General features: G+C 33.5%; 1 protein-coding gene across 1 annotated transcript in view; it reads left to right on the top strand.

The window, feature by feature from the left end:
* Positions 1-18,352, top strand: part of LOC112031950 (callose synthase 2) — a 105,012-nt gene that overhangs the window by 40,723 nt on the left and 45,937 nt on the right. The window contains 16 exon segments of the mRNA XM_065761438.1: positions 2,113-2,235; positions 2,328-2,445; positions 8,403-8,734; positions 8,928-8,980; positions 9,805-9,865; positions 12,302-12,383; positions 12,485-12,534; positions 12,625-12,667; positions 12,670-12,710; positions 16,049-16,183; positions 16,313-16,407; positions 16,607-16,691; positions 16,773-16,933; positions 17,056-17,179; positions 17,267-17,364; positions 17,448-17,577. Coding sequence (XP_065617510.1) covers positions 2,113-2,235; positions 2,328-2,445; positions 8,403-8,734; positions 8,928-8,980; positions 9,805-9,865; positions 12,302-12,383; positions 12,485-12,534; positions 12,625-12,667; positions 12,670-12,710; positions 16,049-16,183; positions 16,313-16,407; positions 16,607-16,691; positions 16,773-16,933; positions 17,056-17,179; positions 17,267-17,364; positions 17,448-17,577 — 1,731 coding nt within the window.

Raw genomic sequence — 18,352 nt, 5'->3', positions numbered from 1 at the left:
CTTAGTAACCCTGTATTTAGGTAGGAAAATTGTAAGGGTAGTGTGTGAGAAGATGTGAAAAAAAGTTCAAGAGTGTGCAAGGAAAACAGAGATTCACGGCTAGGGCTCGCGGGTGGATCGCGACTGGCAAGCCGCCAAAAGCTAGCACGTGAGAGGCACATTGGGAAGCTGAAGGGTCGCGCCACCTGTCACGCTACAGGACAAAAGGTCTAGGCTGGCCAGGTCGTTACGTCGCGACTGGAACTCGCGACTTGGACAAGCCGCGAGACCAAGTTGCCAAATTACCCTGTTTGGCAAAAACTGACGTTTTGCATTCCCTTCTCACCCTACTATAAATACACCCTTATACCCATCATATTGAGAGAGCTTCCAGAGAGAATTTTGTGAGAGAAAACCCTAGAGAAATACAAGATTGCCTCATCCCCAATCTTTACCTTAGACAAATTCCTCTACTCTATTCCTCTCCATTGTCATACCCTTGAGAGGTCTTTTACCAAATCCTTATCTCACCATACCCACGTCTGTGAGGTCCATTTGGTACTTAGAGAAGCAGTTTGGAAAGAAACCAATATACATTGGTTGATGCTATGGTCAAGTAGCGGAATCCGGGAAGGTAAAGAAGAAATAGGTTCGGTGTAATCTCGTTGGAGCAAGAAACTTGGAGGGCTTAGGTACTTGGGTAGATTAGACTTGGAGGGTTTTCTGCTGTTTAAGTATCCCAACTATATTCTTTAGTGGATTTTATCACTTCTTGAAGGGCGGTGGAGAGGTTTTATGCCGAAGACTTCGGTTTCCTCTTCGATAACACATTGTGTGTTGTCCGTGTGTTTGCATCTTTCTTTTCTTTATCTTTGCCTTATATTTACTGCTGTGGATGTGTTTATATTTGGTTTAGATTGTTTTATCAATTCTGTTATAAGTTTGTTATCATATTCCGCACATTAATTTTTTGATATAAAGCTTGAATTGATATTTTTGTAATTTGGGGTCTAAATGTTCAAGGGTGTTTCATACCCATTTTGAACTTTCACACTAGTCCATTTTGTTTCTTCAATTATACTTCTTTTTCTCTCTCAAAAAAAAAAAAAAATTTATATAGATCTATTGTACACAATTTACCAATAGTGCATTTTATTTGTCAATCTTATTGTTATAATTTACATAATAATCAACATTTTTTTAAAAAAATTTTGGGATTCATATGGCCGATATGTATCACTCAGTCTAATGGTTTTTTCTAGCAAGTTAACCATTTTATCCGTACTAATTTTGTCAACTTGATTTTTGGTAAAGGGCGAAAAGTTCCTCATATACTGTTCTTTAAGTTTTCTTATTAAAAATTTGTCATCTGTCTAAATGAATAACTAAACAAACATCATTAAAGTACTGTAACTTTCTATTGTAATATTTTTTTTTCCCTGTTTTGTGAGAAAACCCATTGGCTTTAAATCTGCTTTCTCATGCACAATCGCTTGGGTCTAACTAGGAGAGAACGATGATGCGAAGGAGATTATAGAGGTGGTTGCAGCATGTAGAGGAATGGGTTTGGGTGGAATTGTAGCAGAGTAGGTTTTGAGGGGGAGGGTAGTTTTGCCCCTTATTTTTTCTCTCTAGTTTGTGTTATTGGAAATGAATGTGATGGAGCTGCTATTACTGTTCTAATGGCTATTTGTTCCAAACTTATTAGGCTTAGACTATGGCCGTCTTCTTCTTCTTCTACTTTTTTTCTTTTCTTTTCTTTTTCATTATTTAAAAAGCCATTTGTCTAGGATACGAAGTATGCACAGATCAACTAGTCTTCTAATGAAAATAATGGGATTAATAGAGAAGATCATTACATGCTTGTCCTTCTGAAGCCAATTTTTTTTTGATGATATTGTTTGGGAGAAGTTTTGAGAGATCTATAGTCGGGTTTTCTCAAAGACATAAGAGGGGAAAAAAAGAAGAAAAAGGAACTGCGTTAAAACCCCGTTTGTTTAGTTATTCACATAGGTAGATGTCAAATTTTTAAGAGTAGAATCTAAAGAATCGTATATAAGGAATTGTATTTAAATTTTGTCCTTTGGTAAAAAATATATTTTTAACTGTGGAAATTCTTCCATTGATGTTCAGGATGAGAAACCGTATACTGGGAGTAAATGGATTGGGAAAACAGGTTTTGTTGAAATACGCTCATTTTGGCAAATCTTTAGAAGTTTTAACAGAATGTGGAGCTTTTATATTTTATGTTTACAGGTAATCCTCTTCTACTTTTCCTATTTGTGTTTCCTTCATTTTATGTCTATCTGATCTTATGAACAACGTTCACAATATTCTGTCAAATTTAGGCGATGGTCATCATTGCTTCGAATGGGTCAGGGAAATTAAGTTCCATATTTGAGGGTGATGTTTTCAAGAAGGTGCTGAGTATCTTCATATCTGCTGCAATATTGAAGTTTGTACAAGGTAGAAAACCTGTTAACTGCAGTTTTTTTCTGCACATTTCTTGTCTTTTCTTGAACTTTTGAAAGTATGATTACTTGTTTTGATTGAAACAAATTCCATTTTATTTTCACATTTTTGTGTTAAAGTTATCCTCGTTATTGTTATATTTATGCTGGCATGTTATTATTTTATATTTGTTTTGGGATACTCTTGTGATCTTGTCATATTATTCTAACTTTTTTTTGTTTTAAAGTAAAATATTTTCAGAAAAATAATTCATATTTTACTGTTTGTTAAGAATTAAAATAATTGGTCAATTGTAAAATATTTTTCGGTTAAAGGAAAAACCAAAGACAAAAGTTTGTTAATGTTTTACGCTTGAAACAGAGGTAAAACATTTACACTTTCTCCCCCTCTTTCACTCTCGATTCTTCTCTCTCCATCTCTTGATTCTTCTCTGCCCCTCTATCTCTCAACTCTCTCACCCATAAGGCCACAACCCTTCTAGCTTTCTCACCATCTTTCACAATCCATCTCCCACACCCATCTTGCACTACCATCTCGCACCAATGCCACCCACCGACTAGTGTCACCTATAGACGCCACCCACTGACTGGTGTCACCATCATCGGCGCTGCCAACCTTCATCACTGTCTCTTCCTTGTACAAATCCTCCCTCTTCTCTTCTCTCTTGCAAAATCCCTTTTGATCCGATTGACTAGTGGTGGTCTTGTGTTTTTGGTGTCTTGCTTTTTGAAATTCAAAATTACTAATTAATTTTTTGTATTCAAGTTTCACTATATAATATTTTCTTTTCGATTGATAATATGGTGAATCCAATTGATCTTTCTTTTGACATAATAAATCTTAAATAGAATTTTTATTAATTTTAATTTTGAAATTTTTTTTTTCTACAGATGCAACTATAACAAGTAACGTTACCCAACATATACAAATTAAATAACCTACTCAAAATAAAAAGGACCGATTCTATGTTTAAAAAAAAAAAAAAAATCAAATGGTATAATTGGAAAAGTCAAAACTAATTAATTTTTTTTAAAAAATACTAATNTCACATATGTATTCAAATATAACAGCATAATGAATCAAGGTCTACTGTATTCAACAAGAAAACTTTGCAAATAATTTCATCGCCTGAATCTACCTATTTCTATAAAAACTAATTAGAAGAAGCAAAAGGAAAAATCTCTTGAATCTACCTTTGAAATGATTGATGAAGTGAGGAAAAAAAATAACACAAACACATGGTTGGCCTGAGAGAAGGCAACCTTTGGTGAAAAACAGTCCTAATTTTCTTCTTTCCTTTTGAATACCAAGAGAACAACAAGAGTATCTACTTTACCCCACAAAATTAATAATCATGAGTGTGCTATCTGTTGCAGATATCTTCTTTGATCCAGACAATGCCACAGTTTCTCCTCATCAATAAACTACAAAGTCCAACAACTTCATCGTATCCAGTATGGGGAAACTAGCAGAAATAAGAATCACAAATTACTAAACTCAAATGAAAGCATATATGCCAATGAATTTAAAAACGAAAAATGAAATATAAAGCTACAGAAAAAAATCTGTAAAAGGGAGAAAGATATCGGTGACTTACAAAAAATTCAGCTGTATAGATTCATCAAAGCCACCACTTTCACTGGGATTTCTCTTCCTCTCAATCATTGTTACATTGTCCTTCGGTGCTTAAATTCCCAATCCAATTTCTTAAACGTGGAATGAATCTTTCAATTAGATTAGAGGTACCTTCTCCATTAGTTCCATTCTCATCCCTATCATACTCATCATGGCTTTCACTCAGTTTTGGTATCTTTTGCTGAATCTTCCAAATCATTTTCATAAGGAGTGATGCTACAGCTGCTGCTGCCGCACCCATGCATAGTTTGGTTCAGATCTTCAATGTTTTCTTGTATGCCCAACGGGCCCCACATTTTGTAACCTCTAATCCTGGACCTTCGGTTTCGAATCCAATCTCAATTTGACTGAATCCATTCGCATCCATGAACAAATGATTCAGGGTTCACCCTTTTCCAATGTTAGTAATACTAGTGGCTAGAGGTAGAGGATTCCCTGCCTCACATGCATGATCTGAAGGAGAGGTAGTGTCAACAGCAATCTGCGCACCCCCTCCCCCCCCCCCCCCCCCAAAAAAAAAAAAAAATTAGTTTATATTATTCATAAGTATTAAAAAATTTAAATATTTAGCTACAAAAATAGAAGTTGGCCCCTCCAAATGTTTGAGTTAGTCCAATAATTCTCTTAAAAACTAATAGAATTTGTCAATTAGTCTAGTAATTATAAAGACAAGGTAGCTTTTTTTTTCTCTCTCTATTTCATTTTTTGTATATGTTTAATATCAAATTAGACTATTTTTGTATAATATTGAAGTTTAAAAAATGATAAATTCTTCTAAAAAATTATCTTACTATTATACATATGTGGAAGTTGTTAATTTTATACACAATATATTTATAAAATTATGACATATTCTAATATTAAAATATTAATATTTATATTTGTATATGTGCGGAAGCCAAACATAATTTAGCCTTCCCAAACAAGAAAATCCTAGATTTGCTCTGAGTACATATAATCGGATGTGGTATCTTTTGTACATACAAACTCCTTAGATAACAAAGGATGTTGATGTGAACATGACATCGTATTGACCTATGACCTAATATTGTCAGTATAGACAACTCGGTCCAATGACCACATGGTCTGGTATCAGTTTGTTTTATTCAAGGAAGTGGATTTTGTACTGTACATGCTGGTATAATTTTCACTTTATTTGTGTCTTCTCCTTTTATCCGGTATAATTTCACCTCATTTGCGTCTTCTTTTATCTTTTGGCTTTTGGCTTTTTCTTTTTATATCTTTCTTCGTTTTCTCCGCCTGCGGTCACTTCTTATCAATTCTTACTTTAGGTGACTATCAACTTTTCTTTGTTAACATAAGGTGTTAAATAAGTTAACGTTTGTTTGTGGGAATGAAAAAGTGAGAAGATAGAAAATGAAGAAAAAATTAAAAAAAATAATTTAGTTTTATTTTATTTGTGTTTTGTTGAGAATATAAAAATATAAAGAAATGAAAAATTTATTTATTTTGTTAAAAAAATAAAAAGATAAAATTAATATAAATTTATAATTATATTCTCATTAAATAAAAAAAACAATATATATTTTTTAGCAATATATTTTAGTTTACGAGGTGGCATATTAACTCTCACCTCGTAAGAAGCACGGCGGTCATGGAAAAAATCCTAGTGTCCGCGTCAAACACACCTTGAACATGGCTACTAGCATGTCCACGCGGTGTCTAACGATTTTTTATTTTTATTTTTTTTGGGGACATGGCCAATATATCAACTTGGTTGCTGTCGTCCTCTAGTGAACCTCTTAGTACCGGAGACCATGATTGAACTTAAAATCACTTATAATATCATGATAAATGATGTATTGTACTAAAAAATTAAATTATTAAAAAAATGATGAATTTAATAATTATTTTTAAAAAAATAACATTTTATTGAGTATTAAATGAACCTTAATTTGTGCTCTTTGAGAACTCATTAACAAAATCCTTGCATAAAACATATTTTAAAATCAAAAATATACTTATAATATTAATTAATTGACACGTGTAAGTCGTGCCATGTCGAGCTGAGTCCTAATTTTTAAGAATTAACGTGTCTTGTGTTGCATCATGCCCGTTTTCTTGCTTCTTAGATTACGTCTCCTATGATCCTATCTGATTTGCACCCTATTAAACACCATATTGTTTATTTGATGGTTATTATTGGCCTATTATTGGGAAATGTGTTCTTCATCGCACCAAGTGATTACATTTAACTTTCTACATTTGAGAACAACTTATTTAGCTTTTTATTGAAATTTTTTTGTTAAAAGTGTGCTATAAAGTATATTTGTACTTAAAAAAAAAAGTTTTAAAACCTATATATAAAAGCTGAAAAACAAAAAACTAGCTTATAAGTGAGTCTAAATCTTTTGTACTAACTTATATGCTCCACTCTATGTTCCACCTGTCAAGTTAAGACATGTGAACATTATATATTAAATACAAACGAAAGAGTTAGATGGAATCAATCCCCTCAACCTCCCAACTCACATTACAAACCTAAAATAAATCGAAGCTCCACAATCAAAATACCTAGCCACCACCTGATTCCACCACCAGAGCCAAAGTTGGAGAAGATGAGGAGGGTGATATTACAGAAAAGAAAAGAGTTTGCAAGCCTCAATGATCAAGCTTGATGTAGAACAGACCGTCATGACCTTTCTGGACTCTCACACATGCCTGAAATCATTGTGCAAGACAAAAAAGCACTAGTAGAAATCATGAGCCTCGAAGTCGGAATTGCATGAAATTTGGCTAACTGAAGTGAAACGGTCTTCTGAGCAATAATCATGGCTTTGCAATGAGGTTCCCCCTGAAAATAGAAAATTCCTTCATTAGGTCTCGAAAATTGAGTTTTTGCTATTTATAGTAATTTTTTTTTCTTTAGTAACTTTTTGCTCAAAAGTTAGAGTAAGATCTCACTTGTTTTAGGACAACTTTTAAGATTAGTAGTAGTTATGATTCTGCATTAAACTTAATTTTTCCATTTTTGGTAAATTTCAGTATTTTGTCACCTAATTGCGTAATTAATGTAAATTAAAGTTTTAAACGTTTTTCTCAATATTTATATGTTTTGTAGTCGTCAAAGGCAAGACAGACTATTATTATAAAATTTCAGTGTTTTCTTAAACTTTCTCCGGTGGATTCTAGTTTATCTCCTAGTGGATTTAGGGAGCCCCTTGTGGACTTGAGGTTTACTACCCAAAAACTAGCAATTTAGTTTCTGTTCATCAAAGAGAGTATCGTGTGTGCTTTCTTCAGGCTTCCGTGAAATTAAAGACACCCCCCTGATTTTTTTTATTCTCTCTCCCAAAACCCATATGAGATTGTTTCTTGCACAGAAACCAACTCCATTGTACCAATTTGGACTTAAGAGATTTGTGGGCTCCTTTGCTTTATATGGTGTATAAAACAGAAGTTAACTGATGGGATCCCTTTCTTTCTATCCTTTGCTTTGGGATTTTTTTTTTTTTTGGGGTGGGGGGGGTTGTTAATGGATTTTTGGCCAAGAAGACAACTGTGGGTAAATAAGTTGTCTCAATGAATGGATTAGGGTTGTCATCTTCTCTAACACTAGCGCTGGTTGTATTGGAATAGGAGTAGGTGGTTGACAAGATTCAATCTCGTCATCTTCTCTTGTAGTGGAATTGGTGGTGGAATCCAATGGTGGCTGGGTATTTTGATGGTGGTGTTGTGAATTTTTTTTTTTTTTTTTTGGGTTTGGAATGTGAGTTGGGAGGTTGAGGAGATTGACTTTGCTTAACTCTTCTATTTATGTTTAATAAATAATATCCACATGGATTGATTTTTTTGGTGGAGTATAGTGTGGAGCATATAAGTTGGGTCAGTAGAGTTAGATTCCTCATAAGTTAGTCCCAAACACTAATATATGTTCCCTTTAATTTGATTCTTTTAGTCAATTTACTAAAAACCTTATCATTTCCCATCGCCTTTTATTTCAATTCATGTATTTTTTTTATTACCACAAGACCAAGAAGATGATTGATTTAGGGCATAAGAAGGACGAGCTATATTAATTGGATCTTACTGATTTTTTCTTTTTCACCTTCTTAGCTTTGAGTGCTACTGTGTCCCCTCTTCAATACATGGGCATGGCGCGCGTTTCTCTCTCTCTCTCTAATCTTTCTAGGTTTTTCAGTTTCATTTTCAAGCATATTTTAGTTTTGCCAAAAGTTCGGGCTAATGACTCAGTAATATGGAGAAGCCTACCATACACTCGACATACATTTATTCTTTGTAATACACACACACACACACACACATATATAAATTTTTTGGGGGTAATATTGCAGCTGTCCTTGATATAATCCTGAGCTGGAAAGCGAGGCACAGCATGCCAATATATGTCAAGCTAAGATACATTTGGAAAGCTGTTTCTGCTGCAGCATGGCTCATAGTTTTACCAGTAACTTATGCTTATATTTGGAAAATTCCTCCTGGGTTTGCACAGACCATCAAGACCTTCAGCAATAGTCCGCGTTCACCTTCTTTGTTCATGTTGGCTGTCCTCATTTACTTATCACCAAATATGCTCTCCACAGTGTTGTCTTTGTTCCCATTCATTCGCCGATATCTTGGAAGGTCCAACAATAAGATTGTGGTGCTCATGATGTGGTGGTCTCAGGTATGCCGATGCATGTTTTTAAGCTTTTTAAATGGATAGTTGTGATTAAAGCTAAAAAGCCGTTACTTTATACAGGCCTATGGATATGATACCTGAAGCTGATTTTTAGCTAGCTGTATAATTTCTTTTCAGTCTGTACAGTAGCTCTACCAAATTTTATTTTTCTTTCTTTCACTATTTTGATATCTTGCAGCCTCGGCTGTTTGTTGGAAGGGCAATGGATGAGAAGCCGATTTCTCTTATCAAGTAAGTGTTGGAAAAATAGTTTCAAGGTTGCTCAAATTAATCAACAAAATACAATTAAGATTTAATGATATATCAGTGCTGTAAAATAAGAAAGCAAAGAAATAGAAGCTTATCGAACTGTTGGGAGGGGCGCGGAGCTAACTCCATTGTCATTAAGAAGCGATTTTGCCCCAGTGGAATGATTTTTTCAATGCAAATAGCTGAACAGTCGCTCTCTAGGTACAATAGCAACTCTGATGGTGTGCACTCATAAACAGAGTTTCAAACTTGTCTCAAATGCCCAGAGAGAAAGTTTTCTAATATAAGACAAACAGGAAGAATATCATGGAAGTGTCTCTATTGATCTTTAGCAACTAATCATATATGCATAAACTCATGAACATAGTGAAGGAAAATAGCTATACTTTTGGCGCGTTGAGAGAGAGAATCCTCAACTAGGTAATCCTCACATTCCAACGGTAATACAGAGAACTTGAAAGTTCTTAGGCTCTTAATAAGAGGAAGTAATCAAAGGTGATTCGGGTGAAAACAGAAAGGAGATATTATTGGAATTTTTTTTTCCCATTGATGCCGCAAGTCATTGTGTATTTTCTGCTAAAGAGGAGGAAGTGCTGGCTGACCTGTTGCTAAGGAAAAAGGAGATAATTGTGGAATTCTAGAGCATGGGCTTGGGCTTTTCAACTTAAGTTTTGAAATTTGAACATACCCAATAATTTTTAAAGCATACCCAACAGCAAGAGCAGAGAGTTGGGTTTTTTGTTTTTTGTTAGTATGTCTTGAATGAGATTCATCAATTCTATTACTGATCAGCTTCTAATTTCTAGGTACGCTCTGTTTTGGGTTCTCCTGATTTTATCAAAATTAGCATTCAGTTACTATATAGAGGTATTTCGCTTATCTATCCCCAGAACATATGACCCTTACTGCTATGTCCTTTTCTTTCTTTCTTTTTTTTTTTTTTTCTTTTTTTTGTAGTTGTTATTTATAGTAATGTTATGCCTTTATTTATCTAAATCATATGTTTCAAACAAGAGTAATGCTTTTCTCCAAGAAAAAAAAAAAAAAAAAAACAAAAAACAAAAGTGATGCTATAGCTACAAACTATTTTACAACATTTTTTACAAATTGTTGTTGTGACCAACTTTTTACTAGTTCTCATTTAGACCCATTAATAATATCACTATTTTATATACCAATAATCACTTATAACATAGCAGTTTGTAAAAGTTTTTGTAAAAGAAATTTGTATCTCTAACATTTTCCTTCGAACAAATAGGTGCTAATAATTGAAATAATGGATGGATTTATTGACCATATAATCACAGATTTAATATAGAATTTTATGGTTGTCAACAGTAATGTATAATTGTATTTAGAGTTAAAAGATTAATTCACTCTAATACACATATCTTTTACAGACCCACAATATCGAACGACCAAATAATTGCTCCACAACTTAAAAACTATTACTTACACATTCATCCCTTTGATCAAGATGGGGTATATATTTTCTCAAAAAAAGAAAAAAAGAAAAAGAAAAAAAAGATGGAGTATATATGTATATGGGAAAAACATAGATACCTTAGGTATCCCTTCTAAAATTCAGCAATTTGTCTTATTAAAATAACTTAGCTTACGGTGTTAACACCTTCTCTTTCTCTAATTCTGTTAACTATATCGCTCCATCATCTCACTCTCATCTCAAACTTGAAGATCTCTCCACCGTCGGATCTCCATGGCTGCTGTCAAGGGCAGCCACAGCAGGCCACCGTTAGCCACTCTCATGGTCTCTTTTGGGTTCGCTCTTCTCGCTGAAGTCTAGCCTAAGCCCCCAAGGCTGAAAGCCTGAAACCCACAAGCTCTGCCACCATCGGAAGAACAGCAGTGATGCGGTGGCTGCCAATCGTCCTCCTCGTCCTCTTCTCTTTCTTTGTTTGTTCTTTAGTTTTTCTTTAATTTATCTTTTCTCTTCTCCTTGTTTGATTTTATGTGGGTTTGGGGATTGGGTTTGTTTTGGTTGTTAGGACATGATGGTTTTTGTTGGATTCCAAACATGGGGGTATGGTCATTTTTAGATCCTTGAGTACATGAAATTTTTCATTGNGGAAAAATGAAACAAAAGTGAAAAGAAAGAGACAGATAAATAGATTGTGTTAACACTGGTAATTGAGTTTTAGTGAGACAGGTGTCTAAATTTAAAAAGGATACCTAAGGTACTAGATGGTAATCAGTTTTGGTGGAGGCGGAGATTGAACCCTAAATCTCATATTCAACCATCAGAAACGTTACCAGTTGAGTTAACTGGAACCCATACACATCACCATTAAAATAATATAAACACCTATTAACAACCACCACAAAACTCCATAAAAATCAACCACAACATGGCAACCAGCCAACACCACTACATAGCCAGCCACCACAAAACCCATAACCACACAACTCTAATTAAAAAAAAAAAAAAAAACTACCATAAACCCACCTTAACAACCACCACAAAACCCAACAACCCACCATCGTCACCACAGACACTCGTAGCCCGCCATTGCCGCATAACTAAAACACAAAATCAACCAAAACTGAAAAGCATTAATTAGATCTAACCAGCCGCAAACCCACTCCTAGCAAACTTGCTACTTCTGCATTACACAGAGCCGACCAGCCACAAACCCACTTCACCTTCATTGTTCGTCAGAGAGAGAAAATTAAATAATAGTTGCTTTAGTAATCTCAATGTAGTTGAAAGCCGTTTTTTTTTTTTTTTTTTTTTTTTTTTTTTTTTTTTTTTTTTTTTTTTCAGACATAGCAATTCCGACGTAACATGATAACATGATTTTTATGATGAGGTAGTAAAATAGTTTTTTTTAGTGGTTTTACAACCTCCAATATGAATGCTCTTACATATCGAAATCTAAATGAGTCTTGTTTAAAAAAAAAAAAAGTCTCGTTGAATGGTTTTGTGAATATGTTAGCATATTGGGCCCCTATCCAGACATATGGGTAGCAATCACCCCACTCTTCACTTTTTCTCTCAAATAAGATGATAATTTACCACTAATATGAGGAGCTGAAATTCTTAGATGTGCAACCCTCAATCCATTAATTATTTATATATAGAGAGAGAGAATTGATTACAATATGATGTGGGATATTCCAATGGTGACAACTTAGTCTGGTCACTCATGTAACCTAAATATTCTAAATATTCCAATGGTGATTTTATACATTTTGTAATGAAAATTGTTGCTCTATGTATTCATGATATGCATTATTGTCTACTTAGAGAAGGTTGAATCCGTCTGAAAATTTTCGTTATCGCAGATTAGGCCTCTTGTGGGTCCAACAAAACTTATCATGCAAGTTCAAGTAACAACATTTCAGGGGCCAGAGCTCTTCCCTCAGGGTAATATTCTGAGTTTGGGTTATTTATTTATTATTATTAATTTATTATTTTAAATTACATTCTGGAAAAAGGTTTGTAAAATCATCTGTTTCTGTTTGCAGCTAGGAACAACATTGGTATTGTGATTGCCCTTTGGGCTCCGATAATTATTGTAAGTTTATGTTCGTCCTAGTGTCTGTCCGTCTCATTAATTCTTTTGCCGTGTTTTAATGTGATTTTCTAATGAAACCAACTATTTCAGGTCTACTTTATGGATACTCAGATTTGGTATGCTATCTTCTCCACGATATTGGGGGTATATATGGTGCGATTTTCCGGCTTGGAGAGGTTAGTCAGTATCTTTAATTTAAGATCTTTGTTATAGTGAGGAATATTGTTTAATGGATAGATGAATACTACACACTTCACCCATCACCTATTACAATTATAGGATCTAATCTATTTTTACATTCAAGATGAAAAATATAGGTAAATTATTAGTGAAAAGAAAAAAAAAAAAAAAAGAGGTTAACAAAAAAAAAAAAAAAGTATTATCAACCTGTTTTCATAGACAGAACACTTCAAATTCATCAATCTTTTGACATATGCTTCGCTGTAGGTGTTGGTTGATGGGTGTGGACAGGGTGGGATTTTTTTTGGTGCGTGTGTCGGGGAGAAGAAAAAAAAACATATTTGTAGTGATTATATAGATTAAATAATCACATAAATAATACATTCTCCAAAAAAATTATAATAATAATAATTGCATCAATATGATATAATTTGTGTACCATGTATCATTATATCTATACCAACAATAGGATATAATTCGTATACTATGTATCATTACGTCTATACTACCAATATGATATAAGTTATAAACTATGTACGATGTATCGTTATGTCTAAAAAGAAAAAGGAAAAAAAAAAAAAAACGAAAGCTTAAATTAGAAAAATGCTAAACCATACCATTATAAGTGGCATTAAATAAAAAAAAGAGTTAAGTTTCCAATTTGAATGAATAAGTCTAGTGCCACAACTTGTGGCACAACTCACCCTTCCACCGAGTTGTGGCACTAGACTTATTCAATTTGAATATTGGAAAACGTTGATAGTCAAATATGTAATAGTCTAATATCATGAGAAAAAAGCTAACTGTCCTCAAAAAAAAAAAAAAAAAAAAAAAAAACCTAATCATTAAAATTAAAAACACAAAACGTGGCACTTCTAGGTCCAAATCTTTTAATCATGATATTCCTATGAGTAATTCTAGCACTACATAAAAAATTACAACTTATACTAAAATTATCTTACGTGGCAGACTGTGACTGGTTACAGGTCACTTTCACATTGATCTACAACTTTTTTTTCTACCACTCATAGGCTGCCACATGTATAATTGTGATAAGAGTTGTGGTTTATTATATGGTCTTAGAATTTTTGTATTCCCATACCCCAATCCCACCTACCCTACCTTTCCTACCTTCTAATTTCTTCTTCACCTTCTTCCTTTATTACTTTAAACCCTCTCTTTTGTACTTCGGCTTCTCCTCCTTTAGTCCTTCTCCATTTCATCCAAGGGTTTTGTCTGAAAATCTATGAACTATGAAGCATCAATGGCTACATCAAATAAAGATCTGTGCTATCTCTTTCACTTTTTGATCTTCATCTTTTTATCTCACAAACATGTAGGTATGATTGTGGTGGGTTTGTTTTGGCTAGATTTTGTAAAATCTTTATCTCTCTTTCTTCTCATCAAACTTAGAACATCAAAATGGGCTCTATTAATTGGGACATTATTTTTCATTTGAGTCTCCTATTTGGCTCAAGAAATTGATAGAAACTAGGATCATGTAGGGATCGTTAGGATTGTACAATCCTACCACCAATCTTTGAATAGTTTAAATGATCCAAATCATTTTGGGCATGTGAGATCATAAGATGGTAGCATTGTACGATCTGATCTAGATCACGATTTTGATAACCATATTGAACAGATTTCAATTGAATAGTTAATATAACATATAAGAACAACATTTGACCTAAAGTGCTTAAGCTTATGGGTTTTAGCCTAACTATAAATATATCAACCACTCCCTTTGTCATGCCTCAAATCCAAAATAGTCCAAAGCATTAGAAAAATAGACAATCAAGAGACTAGGAATTTTTTTTTTCACATGAAGTAAACAATATTTCCATGTGATAAAAAAATTGATTGACATGCTAAGATCTCCTTATTATAAGTCAAAACTCTATAACACATATGCAAACAAAACGAACTACAAATCATGAGCCTCCATAATATACATGAATATATTCCAAAACTCCCAGCAAATCAACACAAGGCCATAGCTCTCCCTAGAATATGCAACCGCAACAAAGAATCTAGGTAGCATACCCATGGCTTACAAATTCTAATGATCTTTAATAGAACTAATTGTTGCCTACTTAAAAATTTGCAAGACTGGATCACCAACCATTTATAATGTGAGTCTCCCAATATAGCATAGTACTCCAATTACCATTAATAAAGGAAGCTTCATGCCCGAGGTATAACTAACTTATCCATAAAAGAAAACTATTAAATAATGGGATGAGCTAAATCCTAGTAAATATTATAATTAATAGGGGTATGGAAAATGAAAGTTTCATGATAATCACTACAAAAAAAATGTACTATTGCGGCGGGCCAAAACCGCCGCAAAAGCCCAAAAAAGCACCACTAAAGGTATATTTGACCTTTAGCGGTGGGTGCTATTGTGGCGGTTAATCCCATCAATGTTGCGGCAGGAACAAAAAGCACTGCAATAGATCTGCCATTTAGTGGCACTTTTGGTCTATAGCGGCGGGCTAAAAACTGCCACCATTTAGGGCCTAAGGCGAAAAAAGAACTGAGGCTTTTAATATATTTAAAAATGATTTAAAAAAAAAATTAAATATTGGTTAAACTCTATTCTTTTGTTTTAAATGCAAAATTACTAATTAACATGAAAAACCTTGAATTTTTTTTTTTTCTGAGAAAGTTTATAAACATAAAAAATTAGACAAAATTTTCGTACCTGTTGATACGACAGATTAATAATGGTAAGTAAAAAAAGTTGTGTTAGTGGTGGATCTAAATAAAAACTAGTAAAAGTTTGTCAACTCAATTGTTGTGAAAAATGTTGTGAAATTTTTTGTGTATTGCTCTTTATTTTTTATTTTTAGAAGTGCTACATTCTTAACATTTTCACAACAAATCCTAGATGTTAAGTTGTTACTAGTTTTGATTTGAATCCACCATTGAAATTACTTTTTAATTACCAGTAATAGCCAGTAACAACTTGCTACTTAAAATTTTGTTGTGAAAAATATTGTGAACGTAGAATTTCTCTTTTGATAAAAAAAATATTATTTTGTTATGGGCTAATATTTAGGCTACACTAATACTATTACAATGAAAGAAATAGCAGTACTGATTAAAATAAGGGGGCCTTATATTTACTTGGGGCCTTAGGCGAATGCCTCTCTTGCTTATATGGTAGAACCAGCTGTGATTAAAGTACCTATTACAATCTAATAAAAGTACCCTTAATTTAAATAAATTAAGCTATTGATCGAGACGCATGCAGTCACTTAATTTGATTATTCTCTAACATTCTGTAGTATCTTTATATACTACACTCACCCAATGTTTTCTTTCTCAGATTCAAACATTGGCAATGCTGAGGTCTCGATTCCAATCACTGCCGGGTGCTTTTAATGCCTGCTTAATTCCAGTGGAAAATAATGAGAAAACCAAGGAGGGAACAAATGGCACTTTCTCTTACAAATTTGAAAAGGTTTTTATTTTTATTTTTATTGGAACTATATATAATCTATAATGACTGATTAACACAATTTAGCACCTGTTTCTTTTGATGCCTACGAAGGTAGTTTTTTGAGTCCTAAGAGTTGGCCACCTATTTCAGATCTCATCTATTAACGAGAAGGAGGCAGCAAAGTTTGCTGAATTGTGGAACAGTATAATCAGTAGTTTTAGAGATGGGGACCTAATAACTAACTGGTAATATGGCTATACCACATTGGGCTATGTTTTCCTTGATTCTAGGGGTGAAACTTCTGTTTTGTTTTGCTTCTTTTATGTATTTATTTATGGAAAAAATATTGTTTCACACTATTCACGTATCGGCAAACGAAACCCTTTATTTATTTACTTTCAAATCTGAACACGAGAATCAAAACCTTAAACTTAAAATTTGCAGGGAAATGAACTTTTTGCTTGTTCCATATTGGGCCAACCGTGATCTAGATCTTATCCAATGGCCTCTGTTTTTGCTTGCTAGCAAGGTTAAACTACTCCTGAGTTAAAATTCTTCCATTAGTTTCACTAAAACCTCTAAATGTATTAAACCTGTAATTGCTGTGTAGGTTCCAACGGCATTGGATATGGCTAGAGCGAGCAATGGAAGAGACAGTGAATTGAAAATGAGATTAAAAGTAGATAATTACATGAATGCTGCTGTTCGGGAATGCTATGCTACATTTAAAAATGTAATCAACTCTCTGGTTCTCGGAGAACGTGAAAAAGTGTGAGTTTGCTACATCTGATATATATATATATATATATATATATTCAAAAGAGCAAGAGAGAGAGTATAATTACATCTGTCTAATGTATTATGTTATTTTTTTGATGGTTTTCTCTGTCTAGGATTATAAATGAAATTTTCTTCAAGGTTGATGATCATATACAAAAGGATGATTTGATAAAGGAATTGAATATGAGTGCTCTCCCTAGCCTACATAAACAATTTATTAAGCTCATTGAATATTTGGTAATAGTTTCTCCAGATAATCTTCACTTTTTTCTGCTCACTCAAATTTGATACAAATCATAACTGAACTCAGAATAATTTCAACAGCTGGCGAATAAAAAGGAAGACAAGAATCAGGTTGTAATTGTCTTGTTGAACATGCTAGAAATTGTCACTAGAGACATAATGAAGGATGCGATTTCTAGGTAAATTATTTGGGAATCTCCTTAATTAGATTATATTAATGTACAAATACCTTTATTATCCATTTGTTATTTTTCTCATGTAGTTGGGCAGAGTCAAGTCATGCTGGCTATTCTGGAACAGACGAGAGAATGAAACCCCTTGATCTACAATATCAGTTTTTTGGTGAACTTAGATTTCCTGTTAAACCAAAAACAGAAGCTTGGAAGGAAAAAGTAAGTTTTATTTGTAATATTCCGAGTGTAGTGCAACATGTGATAATTACCTAGAGAAATTTTACCACTGAATACCAATATTACGAGTCCGTTTGGGAACAACTTATTTAGTTGAAATTGAAAATTTTTTGCTGAAAGTATCGTAAATAAAGCTAAAAGATAGTTGAAATAGTATAATAGGGTCTATAAATAGTATCAAAAAGTGTAATGGGATCTCTAAATAGTAGTAAAAATAAATTAAATAATAAAAAAAGCTAACTTTTTAAGTTAATGGCAAATACAACCTACATCTATTTATGCAATATATAATAACTGAGGATTAATAATTAACTTTGTTGTGCCAAGTTAGCCACCCGTCTTCCTATGATTCCCCTCTCTTCTTTGGCTCATTTACACCATGTTCTTTTCTATCCTAACGTTACTCTTCCATCAACCCTTCTTCTCCCTCTCTGACTCTTCTTTTCCCCGTTATTGTTTTGTTACTCTTCCACCAGTTCTTCTCATCGCTTTCTTGGGCTCATCTTGTCCCCATTATTGTCTACCTTACCTTTACTCTTCCTAAAACCATTCCTCTCCCTTCTTCTACCCTTTCTTCTCCCCATTTTTATTCCTATAAATTTGCTTACTCCTTTTTTACCTCTCTCTCCCATTTATTGAATGTATGTTTTGCCTGCAAAAAGGGATGTTCTCACTCTTCAACTTTCTTCCTTCTTTTGGTGGTTCTTTTTAATTACTTCTTGCCATACTACTTTGGGTAGATGAGTTTATATGCAAC

Source organism: Quercus suber, unplaced genomic scaffold (assembly GCF_002906115.3).
Source record: "Quercus suber isolate HL8 unplaced genomic scaffold, Cork oak 2.0 scaffold_412, whole genome shotgun sequence".
Lineage (NCBI taxonomy): Eukaryota > Viridiplantae > Streptophyta > Magnoliopsida > Fagales > Fagaceae > Quercus > Quercus suber.
This window is presented reverse-complemented; position numbering and strand designations above follow the sequence as displayed.